The sequence below is a fragment of the Haplochromis burtoni genome, unplaced genomic scaffold, assembly GCF_018398535.1.
Source record: "Haplochromis burtoni strain Fernald_Lab_line unplaced genomic scaffold, NCSU_Asbu1 Contig_128, whole genome shotgun sequence".
NCBI lineage: Eukaryota > Metazoa > Chordata > Actinopteri > Cichliformes > Cichlidae > Haplochromis > Haplochromis burtoni.
Window position 1 is genome coordinate 1,298,424 of NW_024582489.1, and position 12,531 is coordinate 1,310,954.

The window sequence follows — 12,531 nt, forward strand, 5'->3', positions numbered from 1 at the left end:
TTTGTTTGTCACGGTACTTTAAACTCGACTTCCATCAGCTCTCCGGAATAGGATAAGGGACCTATGGAGATATATATATATATATATATATAGATATATAGAATTTATATATATATATATATATATTAATATATATATATATATATATATATATATATATATATATATATATATATATATATATATATATATATATATATATAAAATAAATTGCTGGGAGTGCAGTGAAGCAGGAGAAAACAAGCTAAATTTTTTTGTTTGTTTGTTTGTTATTTTTTTCCCCACAATGCATTACTTACGTTGTATATAAACTGACTAGCAGCGAAAAAGGCCAGAGCATTGAATGAAGGAGGAAGCATGCAGAAATGGCATACACTGTAATAACACTGAATTTATTCATAGGGCATTTTTTGTATTTTTCTGTTTGTGTCAGGTTTGCTGTGACATTGATAAACGGCACTACAGGTATTGATAATGACACGTGCCAATTCTGATGGTTATTTGGAGGAAAAAAAAAGAGAGAGACATGTAAATACGGTCGATGGAGTAGCTATTGATTCACTATTGTCACGGTATGCTTTTGTTTTGAAGGCAGGAGGAGAGAAGGGACGATTCAGGACTTTTCCATGATCCACAGATATTTTTCTACAAATTTAAATCAGATGATTCTATACACTGTTGAATAACATTGTAAAGGTGTAACAGATGCTGTATATCATATCATGTTTTCTGAAGTCGTAAAGCTTTACTGTATGATCTGTTGAAGTAGTGGTTGTTCATTTGACATGTTTTTAGTTGTAATGGAAGCCCGAACAGCAGCACTGGTCACCATATTCAGGAGAAAAAAAAGAAGAAAAAAAAATAAGAGAGAGAGAGAGAGAGAGAGAGACCTCAGATGTTTTTTGTAATACTTTTAAAATATATCTTATGAAGTGGGTTTTTGTAAGGAAACACTTTCTGAATCAGCGGTGCTGTATGCATAGCACACTCAGTAATACATACACACATAATACAGCACAATACACTCATGTTTTAAACCCTCCCCCCCTCCCTTAACCCCCTTTTAACTTTACTCACATGGCTTTTGTTATTGTTTTAAGTCTTAAAATCATTTCCCCGTCGTCTTTCACGCTTAAGCCTCGGAGATCGGCTCCGGGATAAAAAACATTTCATTCAGTACAAGACTTAAGATTTAAACAAACAAAAAAAGAAAAAAAAAAAGAGGAAGCAAAAAGCCAAATAGTGACGTTAGTTATCCTCTTCTGTTGGAAAAAGGTCGCTGACTTTTTAAAATGTTGCATTTTTTTTTTTTTTACCCCTGTACATTGCTAGTGTTGTCGCTTCAGTTCACCCATAGCTTAAACCACAGTGTAGTCTGACAACCAAAATGACCTGGGGAGATCTTCACCCACCCACCCCCAACCTCCTCCCCATCTACCCCCACCCTAACCTCTTCCCTCCCCTTTTGGAAAGCTTTAAGATGCTTGTTGAGGCTTTAGCAAGTTCAGAGTATTGTTCTTTTTTTTTCTTTGATTTTTTTTTTCCCTCCCCCCAACATGTCATCAACAACGTGAAAGTAATAATTCTCATCACTTTCTCCCAATGCTTATTTTTTTAATGAGTGTGTGCGTGCGCGTACGTGTGTGTTGTAGTACAAAAGGATGCATGACTGTAAAGGGATGGTCAAGATGTTTTTTGAAAGTCGTTTCCTCCCCCCTCTCTCCTTCCCCGTCCCTCTCCGCACTTCTGTCACTCCTGAGATGCTTTTTAACTCCTTCACGGTCTCCCTCCCTTTGGTTTGTTTTTCCTCATGTATCATTGTTTCTTTATCTTTCTATTTACTAAACGTATCATGTTGTTTGTTCTCAGCACTGTAAAACAGTCCCTTCTACAACATTGAAAAGCAATATCACTGTATGAAATGTTCACAATGTATTTGTTATGATTGACATTTGATTCATCATCATTATTATTCACATGCACCCTAGGTGTGATAATTGAAGTAAATCTCTTTTATACAAATACTAAAAGTGTGCTGTGGCTGTTTTTCTGTTCCGCGTTCACTCTGTAAAAGAAGTATTCTCAGAGAAAGAGATCAGTTGAGCTTATTAGAGACAAAGAAAAGGGCTTTCACAGATGTTTTGGACTGCTTCTGCCTTTTTTCAGCAGCTACAGGTGAGTTATGTTGGGTTATGTTTTATTATATATATTTTTTTTAAAGTCTACAGTTGGGAAGTTTTTTGAATCAGAGATGGTCTTAAAGTTGTTGTCTGTCTTCAGGACGTTACTCTGAGCTGCAGGTGGAGTTTGCAGCCGCGGTGCGTACCAGCGCCGAGCAGAAGGAGCTGATCCTGAAGCTGGAGCACGACCTGAGCACCGTCCAAGCCATGTCCTCCCTGCCGCGCCCCGATGCAGACGGGTCAGAGGTCAGCAACATGGGCAACATCCCCGAGCCGATCAAAGAGGCCTCTGCGACCTTTATCGGTAGGTCGCCGGGATGAAATGGAAAGTTGATGATGTTTGATCATGATGTGTTTGTTTGTTATTTGGATTCCTCACATGTCATCCCAAAACGAAACGCCACCTTTAGCCATAAAGTGGCCCCGCAGTTTAATTTGTGATCAAAGTGGTGACAATATCAAACTGTTTAGAAATCGTTGGAAAGGACAAAGGATTTAAAAAAAACTAAAAAAAATATTAATTTGCAATAAAAAAATATTGAAAATGTTTTGTGCAGAAATGCTCAAAATAAAGAGTCACTGTGAAACAACTTTACCATTTACCATAAAATCCAAAAACCACATTTATTAGACCATTAAAACCCCCAATAAATATAGAGATTGTAGAAATGGTCAGAAACTAAAAATGAGATGACTTATTTGGCAAACAACAGACTGAATTCATGGTTTTATACCCAAATAGGACTTTTCTGAGAAATAAGCAAATAAATGACTGCATCTAAATTAAATTATGATGATAATAATAATGATAATATGTGGTTTACTGTTTGTTTGTTTTTTCATCTTTTTTGTAAAACTAATTTGAAAATTGAAATGATTGGAAATAAAATTAAATTTATGGAGGAAAAAAAACCTGTTTTAGCATTAAAAATATTTGATTAACCATAAAAAAACATGAAACATAAAACAAGATTTTGGTCATTACAGTACAGTTAATATAAGGCAGCAGTGGCATAAACCTTACAGTGGATGGTGGTCTAATAATGTAATTTGTATATTTCCAGGGTTATTTGCAGCCAAGGAGCTTATCCTCACAACACCTGTGTAATAAAACTGTAATAAGCTGTAGTAGAAGGCGGCTGACATGCACGCTACAAAACACTTATATTTCACAACGTCACATAAATGCATAGTTGAGTCCTTAAAAGTCAAATAGAAAGCTGCGCACATTTTTCATGCGTGTGAATGAGCCGCCTCTCAACAGCTTTCTGCCTGAAAACGCAGCTCACGGTAGACGAGATGTGGAAGTGCATAAAAATTACAGCCACCCGAAAAAAAAAAAACAACAACACTTAATGTTTCCTGTTTGCAAATTTCGCAGCCAGCAGGCACTTTCGCCTTTTTATGACACCTTACATTTATTTTTCAAACACAATTTAATACTAATGTTACCTCTGCTTTCATTAACGCACAGATAAAGCAAAGGATGGAGAGATAATATTCAATGTTCAGTGTTATTGGAGTCAATTATCACATTTCAATACCATGAGCAGAGCGGAGAAAAAGGGAAGAAGACTCCAAATTAAGAAAAGAGTCGTTACAGATCACTGATGGTAAATCTGCATTCACATGCCTGTTGGCACTGGCTCATCTGTTGCCTTAAATTTCTATTCTACGCGTCAAAAAATGACAAATTATTAGTTTAATGTTTTTCCCTTCTAAGCCTACCGCTGGCACGCCTCGTAAACCGAATTATTCACCCAGCTTTGATACTGAAGTTTGTCTTTAGCACAGCTTCTCTAATTGAAGTCAGATAAATGTGCTGAAGGATGCTCCGCAGGGGGTTTGTCTGTTTTTTGGATTCTCACCTGATTAGAGGCGTTCGAGTGCTTTTCTTTCGTGTGTCAGTTAAAACCTGAGGGTCTGGTGAGTTGAGCGCTGTCTATCTTATTTATCGCATCAAATAAACCTCGCTCGCCTCTGTCTGATCTGAAACGTTAGCCATGCAAATAGAGGAAAAGATTCCCGGCATGTAAGTGCTGCTTTATCTGCAGGTTCAGGTGTGAGCGCCCAGCCTGAGCTTCCTCAGGGCCAGATGGACTCGCTGCTCTCCATCATCTCCAGCCAAAGGGAGAGGTTCCGCTCTCGCAACCAGGAGCTGGAAGCTGTGAGTCACACACACATATGCGCGCTCGCACACACGTATATTCATGTGTCTCTTTCCCTGGAGGGCTAATTCCTCTTCCCTTTGTTCCCTCTGATGCCTGTAGGAGAGTCGCTCCATGCAGCAGACCATGCAGGCCCTGCAGAATGAACTGGACAGCCTTAGAGCGGACAACATCAAACTCTATGAGAAAATCAAATTTCTGCAGAGCTACCCAGGCAGAGTATGTCTGAGAGATTCTTTCTGATGTCCAGTTTGGTTTGCTGGCACAAAATAAACCCAGTTTGGGTGTTTCAGTGGCTGATGAATGCTTAATTTGGATCGGTCTCCCCTCCCTCTTGTGTTTCCTCCCTGCTGCAGGCTGGAGGCAGCGACGACACCGTGATGCGTTACTCCTCCCAGTACGAGGAAAGACTGGATCCGTTTGCTTCCTTCAGCAAGAGGGTGAAAGTCACACACTTGAGATCAAATAAAAATGTTAAACGCTGTCATTTCTTAGAGGAGTTTCTTTGTTTTATGAGATAGTGATAATAAATAATGACTAAATGCAGAGTGATGTATAAACAGGTGAAGAAGAACATGGATTAATATTCCACAAACAGTTGTTTTATCATAAAATAAATCAACTCTAGAATTTATATTCACACGTGCTGCCGGGAGATGTCGTCATAGTTCTGTGCGGTGTGTTTTCAGGAGCGTCAGCGCCGATACCTCAGCCTCAGCCCCTGGGATAAAGCAACTCTGGGCCTGGTAAGAATCTGAATCAAACATCAGACGCGTCTTCTGTGTGTCCGTGTGAACTTCTCATCTCACTCTCCGGTTGTTTGCGTCTCTCAGGGACGTGTGATTCTCTCCAACAAGATGGCCAGGACCATTGCTTTCTTCTACACTCTGTTCCTGCACTGTTTGGTCTTCTTGGTAGGTTTGCTTTCAGTACCGCGTGGCCTCCTCCGGTAGGTACATCTGCAGCTTCAGAGGAACAGGACTCACCTGTCACCTGTGATTATTTTCAGGTGCTGTATAAGACCGCTTGGAGCGAGAGCATTGGCAGAGACTGCTCAGCTTTCTGTGCGAAAAAGTGAGTGTGCCTCCTGCAGCGGACTCAGAAGCTCGTCACATAATGCAGCAGATAAATGCGATGTTTTATTTGACCCTTACGAGTGCTTCGCTGTTTGTCTCAGGTACGCTGACCACATCCACCGTTTCCATGAGAACGACCCAAACCTTTAAGCCGACCCACGGTGACATCATGACATGGCATCGGTGACATCAACACTGAGCAGCATGCATGTTCCTTAGAGAAGTTTACCTTTATTAAAGCTCCTTTATTCTTCCTGCAGTAGCTAATTTCACCACTAGGGGGCAGTTTAGGGCTGTGAACTGTAAATTAAAGGGTTGCTTGATTACTTGATGATTGGTAAGTTGCAGGTGATATACAAAACCATAATCTGACGGTCATTAGATAATACAATACTGAAAGTCAATCATTAACAGTATGTATGAGACATGTGCTATTTAAAGCAGGTTTAATGAAGTTCTTCTTTACCTTTCTGGACTGAAGGGACCACGATACTCCTTATTCTTTTTTTTGTTTGTGCGGTGTGTTAAACTGGTTTAACTGGAACTGAAGATGTAAGTTTAGGTTGGTGGGGTTAACATTAAGACATTAACATTGAGTTTGATTGGTGGGTAAAAGCACAGCTTGAAGTTATATAGAAGGATTTTTGAGCAGATCCTGGTGGTGGAACAACACATACAGTAGTTAAGATTTTTTCATTCCTTTTTGCTCTATTTCAAATAATTAATGGGAGTAATAAGTGATTGGTAGGTACTAGTTTTAATGGTTTGTTACTGTTGTTTGTTTTTAGGAGACCGTTTTCTCCTCGGCTGAGTGATGCAGTAATAGACTAAAGGTTACTGAGTCTGTGATCCTAATACTCAACGTCATTGTGCGTGTTTACCTGCTTTCTTCTCCCTTTCTGTCATTGCACATCTATTACAATAAAGACTATACAGCAATTTCTTTTGTAGTCTCATTTTATCTTCATCTTGTGGTGTGTGAGATAGCCGAAGATAATATACATACAAATCCATTCAGTTTTATTTATAACGGTTAGGTTAACCTTAAATCAGGTTACTGTTTGTGTGCTTTATGTTGTAGGGTAAAGACTATAATAATCCAGAGAAAGGAGAAGTGGGACAGTGGGAAGGAAAAACTGCCTTTTGACAGGAAGAAACCTTTGGCTAATTGCTCTCTGGTTACGTAGCAAGTTCGGACCTAGATCTTACACAGAACTCAAAATCAAGCTTAAGTCTGCTTATGTGCTGTGTAATACTGACTTGTATTGTGGTTTCCTTCCTTAGAAGTAATAGTTTTTGTAATTTCTGCTGCTTTGTCTGGGTGATGGCAAGAGGGGTAAAAACTGTTGGCTGTGTTGTAGCGTAGACCTGCAGTGCTATATAAAAGGGAGACATTGGAGCAGGTAGTGCCTTCAAACTCAAGTCAACAGTGGGCAGGTGGACGCTTTCCTGCAGACTTGCCTGTCAGCTGTCTGTCTCTGTCCTCTTTGGAGTTTGAACCTGACCAGAGCGTGATGGATGTGCTCAGTCGGCGCTGCGTAGACTCGTATCTCTATCTGCAGCAGCCGAGACAGGATGAACTTCCTGAGCAGGCCGTACTTTCTCTAATGTGTCAATGTTCTCTCACTATCTGTTGCACTAGATAGGACTATAGTTTATTTTTGCTCCAGTGCCAAATGCATTGTGTCTACTGTAGCTGGACACAACCCAGAAGAGAATCAAATACCAGCAGAAAATTGTTCCACTGCCAAAAACATCAGTGTCCAGATCTCTCTTAGGATTTTTTTCTGAGTGTAAAGATAAGTAAATGTATTCTAAAGCAGAAATGAACAAGCTTAGGCCTGAGACTGATCATTTCCTTAGTATTAAAAGGACTAACATCGTATCTTACATGTAACTATATTCACCTACCTACCACGTTGGGGCGGCTGTAGCGCATCAACTAATCTGAAGGTTGGTGTTTCGATTCCTGGCTGCTCCAGTCTGAATGCCCAAATTATCCCTGAGCAACATACTGAACCCCGAGTTGTAATTCCAAGGTAATTACACTCTCAGTGGTGGGCAGCAGTATAACGTGCTACCGAAAAAAAGAGCACATCAGTAACATTATAGGGATCTTTTTAATGAGTTAATGAAGGTTAAAAAAAAAAGCGTTCTTGGGTTTGTGTAACAGCTGCACCATGACGAAGGAAAAAAAAGAGTAACCGTCTAAATAAAGACGGGGAATGAATTCACAGATCAGTGATTCGACCCTCAGCGGTCCCTCTGAAGTCTGCCTACATCTTAGCATGACTGAATTAACCTGCATTATTCATGAGAGGCAATTCTTAAAGAGCACCACAGCTCACTGCCATTAAAGACAAACAAGGCTGGCAGACTCAGACGTGCACTTCCTCCTCCACCATTCCGGCCTCTATCTTAAGCCCCATTTTGCTTATCAATCAGAGCAGGCTCCAGGGCTATCTCGGCACAATTACGGCTTCATTCTGCCCCCCAGAGCGCCATTCACCTTTGACCTCAATCTTTTTTCACATCGCCTCTCCTCTCACGCGTCCCCACCACACTTTCTCCTACATCTCTCATCTCAGCGTCTCCAGCTGCCCATCGTCAGCAGCATAAATATTAACATCCTTCATCTGTGGAATTACAAAGGTCTTAAGTAAGCCTAATGGCCCAATGTTATTTTTATTGCAGTGGACAGGCCGCCTCACTTGGACGGGTCCTCTCATTAATGACAGCGCACTGATGCCTCAGCATTTCATTTATTTATTTATTTTTCGCCTTGCCATGCTTGTTTTGAGGATGTTCGAAAGTGCACATGATAGAAGAGGACAGCGGATCATCTAATCCTTTTGCTTTCCATCCTGTGTTCAGCAGAGGGCAGTAAAGTTATGTTCTTTTTATCAATATGAATTATTTAGCTGACTCTTCTGACTGTAGCCTTGCTTTTGTCTGCCTGCAGCTTCCCTGATTTCTGTTTCCTGTTAATGAAACAGTGTTCCCAACATCTCCACTTGTGTCTTTAATGGCACGACATGGATCTGATGCTATGTTTTCTTTAATTTTTTAATTAGTAGGGAAATCTTTTTGGATTACTATATTAAAGTTTCATGCTTCCAATATGTGAAGATCAAAGTGACAGCTTTAGATCTTAGATATAAATTCTTTTAATGGGATTTTTGTTTGGCTCCATAATGTAGGTGTTTACACATTCACCGAACAAGCAAAAGATCCCCGAAGGAGACACAAATCCCCTTTGGGGTTGCATCAGGAAAAGCATCTGACGCAAAAATCTGCCAAATCAAACACGTGACGCTACCTGCTGTAGTGAATAACAGAACAACTGAAAAGCAGCTACAATAAAAATACAACCCATAATTTTTCTCATTAGCTGACCCACGACTCAAACAAAAACACTGTATTACCTGTTTTTGAGTAAGATTTAGACTACAACATCATCCGCTAATTGGAAGGTTCGGGGTTCGATCCCTGGTTGCTCCAGACTGCATGCCAAATATCCTCAGGCAAGATATTACACATGAATGAATTAAGCATAGAAAGAAAGTGCTGGTGTGAATGGGTGAATAAGGCAAGTTGTATAAAGTACTTTGAGTGCTCAGAGTAGAAAAACACTATATATCCTCAGGGAATTTACAAAAACCCCAAGAGCTACATCTCAGACTTCACAGGCCTCAATTAGCATGTTAAATGTTAATGCTAAAGACATTGCATTTATAAAAAGACTGAACCAAGTATAACTTGTTTGGGGGGGTGACGAAGAGACTCTCCTCTCAAAAAGAACATGCACCATGGCTGAGGTTTACAGATTTTAATCTGAATAAAACAAAAACGATCTGGAACAAAGTCATTTGGACCAAGAAGATCAAAGTAGATATGCTATTAGTTGCTTTTGTGCTGATATGCACAAACACCTCATACCAGCTGTCACGCACGGTGGTGGAGGGGTGATGAGATGGGCTTGTTTTGCTGGCACAACACCTGAGTCTGACAATGAACTCTTGTGTATTTTAACTGTCCAGCAGCTAAAGCTTGGACCGTAAAGGAGTCGCACAACAAGACAATGATCCCACGCACGCTGTGCACACAGTGGAATGGCCAAAGTCCAGACCTCAACCTGAATGAAATGCCGTGTTGAGACCTTAAGAGAGCTGTGTGTAAATAAATGCCTGCAAAGCTCAATGGACTAAAGCAATGCTGTAAAGAAGAATGTGCCAGAATTTCTGATAAAATCCCACAGGAAACAATTACTTCAAGTCATTGCTGCTAAAGGTGGTTCTGCAAGCTAGTGACTGAGGGGCGTGTACTTTGTTTTTCACAGACTGGAGACTATAATCCATGTAATTCAACTAAATAGTTAAACTGTTATGTAAAAAAGTGAACACCTGAATCTAACAACATTCACTTTGTTCTCACATTTTAGTTGGTTTCTAAGTTAAACGCACACATTTAAACATCAGCTCCTCACGCGTGCTCAAACTGACTCTGCAACTCCTCCAGGTTTTGGGGCCTTACGGGCTTAAATTCCTTGACATTGTGTCCTAAATGAATGAAGAGTTTTCAGTGGAGCCTGCAGGCTGCAGCTCAGTGCCCATGAATCCTGCTTCAGCTTGGCAGGTAAGACCTTTTTATTTTTTCTTCCCCAGACATCGCTCCCATTCAGAGGCATCATCTTCATTCATTTCTCTGCGGCTGTGAAAATCTCATTCAGAGCTTTCATTGAACTAACACACCATTCAGGATTTTTCTCCTTTGTGTCACTAAGTAGCTCAGACCATAAACTGCTGCAGAGGACTGTTGCATGGATACAAAGAGTGTGTGGGAGTGTGTGTGTGTCTTTGTTGCTAAAGGAGTTTGGTGCCTATATGTGTGCCGGGGAGGTCTCATTCATTTTATTTCAACCTCTCGTAATCCCCTTCGGAAATCTCTCGGTCCCATTCCTCTTTTCCGTCTTTAGCCTGTCTGCATGAAGTCAGTTTACCCCCCACCCCTCTAAATCACCCTCACCCCCTATCCCTTCCACCCCCCCTGTGGGTGTTGCTATGGAAACAGGCCTCCTCTGTCAGGTGGCTCCATGCCTAACGCTCCCCAGCGCTCTGATTTGCTCTGACATCGTCTGGCTGAATCACTCTGACACGTGATCTTCAATCAGCCAGTCCAGATGCTGAATATGGAGCTGGTCTCTCTTGTGACACCCCCCACCCCAGTCTTCTCCCCACCCATTCATCAGGGGAAGTTATGGGTGGGTGTGGTTCGTGTTAATTCACAGAAAAAAGATATAATTTACTAAGAAATAAAATGACTGATTTGTTCAAACGACATAATATGTGGCTTCATTTAAATAGATTAACTTTAATATTGTGCTTTGACCCTCTTTATCAGTTCAGCAGACACTGTTTCTTATCGCATTCAGCTCATTTGTCATTTTTCTCTCTTTTATAACCTTTCAAAATAGTAAATGTTTGATTTTTGTGTCGCTGTTAATCAGATCAGCCTCTGCTTTTGTTGATCTAAACCACTTCTCAACAGTTTGGAGCAAGCTGAAAAAGGAAATCTGAACTGGTTTAGGTTTTTTACTAGTTTTGTATTTTCAGCATCCATCGCTCCTTGTGTTCCCGTGGCACTAAATGCTAGTTTGTTATGTTAAAGTGCTAAGCTGTTCAGAGCATTCTTATTCTAAGAAAAGGACGCTATTAAATGCACGAATGAGCAAGAACAAAAAAGGAAATGAAAAAAAAAGTTTTCAAATAAATGTGTGGATTGCTCTTGTCACAGAACAGTGGAAACTGGCTATAACTGGAACAGAAGGAGAAGTGGGAGCCCCCCCACCCGTGCACAACTGCGTGTGCAGTTTGAGAAACCACACAGATCCTCAGCTGGCAGCTTCATTAGGCGGTTCGAGCAAGATTGTGCAGTTAATTGTAGTGAGTGGTAAACACTGTTGTGTGACATGAAATTTCATAAAAATTAGTTTTCTATAGTTAGGTCAAGAATGCTTGACATCACACTTTGTTGAGACTGCAACCAAATTCACCTGAATGGACAGATTTGTTGCTTCTTCAATCAACAACTTCCAACTATGCCAACAAAATTAATTAGACTTTTAACTTGGATGACACAAGTGCGCAGCAGTGATGGTTGCTGAAAATGGGCTTATAGGTATTGGTAAAACTAATTAGTGGTGAATATTTCTATTCATCATTATGAAAAACAAGATTGTTTTAGATAAATTTCGTCTTTATTAAGTATGAACTGTTTCCTTATTTGGTGCAGTAACAATGAAAAGGGTCAATATGCACCGACCAGTTCATTGGCTCGTTAATGCAGATATCTGATCAGGCAATCAGAAGGCAGCAACTCAATGCATTTAGGCATGCAGACACAGTCAGAACAATCTGCTGCAGTTCAAACTGAGGATCAGGATGGAGAAGAAAGAGATTTAAGGGACTTTGCAAAAACCAGTCCATCTGGTATTTCAGAATCTGCTGACCCACTGAGGTTTTCCCATATAACCATCTTTAGAGTTTACAGAGAATGATCTGAAAAAGAGAAAATATCAGAGGTCAGAGAAGAAGGACTAGACTGCTTCAAGCTAATAGGAAAGAAAGAAAGACAAGAAAAGAAAGCCATCAAAAATACTGTAAAATATCAAAAGGAAGCCCCTTATCATGAGGAACTGTGTGTGTGTTCTGTGATTAGATAAATCCATATTGCTGTGAGGGCAGCATTGTAGTGTTTTAGCTGGTTCAACATTGTCTCTGTGAGCCACACCTGTGCAAAACTATATTTAAGCACAGTGTTTGGGTAAACACGCCTGCTTTCCACCTCTGTTGTTTCCACCAGAAAGTTTATTGGCAGACACTTTCCAGCACTGACGCAACTGACGCGCTTCCCTTCCTGTTGTTGTTTCCTCGTGTTGTTTACACTGTCATTGATGGTGTGGTTTACTGTGCTATCTTGGGCTGAGCTCCAGAGTGGCTGGGATGACATCATTGCACACATCATGCATCACCTCCTGCCAGCTCAGCAGGAGAGATGCAAAGTCAGGTACAGGGTGACACTGAAAACACACATGCACAAATGCTTGCG

The 12,531-nt window shown here is 40.5% G+C and overlaps 1 protein-coding gene across 1 annotated transcript in view; it reads left to right on the forward strand.

Annotated features, from left to right (window-relative positions):
• cux1b (cut-like homeobox 1b) overlaps positions 1-6,363 on the forward strand; it is a 62,356-nt gene extending 55,993 nt beyond the window's left edge. The window contains exons 15-22 of the mRNA XM_005929948.3: positions 2,281-2,484; positions 4,235-4,347; positions 4,451-4,567; positions 4,705-4,788; positions 5,038-5,094; positions 5,182-5,262; positions 5,358-5,422; positions 5,526-6,363. Of these exons, the coding sequence (XP_005930010.1) occupies positions 2,281-2,484; positions 4,235-4,347; positions 4,451-4,567; positions 4,705-4,788; positions 5,038-5,094; positions 5,182-5,262; positions 5,358-5,422; positions 5,526-5,574 (770 nt within the window). The 3' untranslated portion in view covers positions 5,575-6,363. The remainder of the gene's footprint in view (positions 1-2,280; positions 2,485-4,234; positions 4,348-4,450; positions 4,568-4,704; positions 4,789-5,037; positions 5,095-5,181; positions 5,263-5,357; positions 5,423-5,525) is intronic.
• Positions 6,364-12,531: the final 6,168 nt, after the last annotated feature.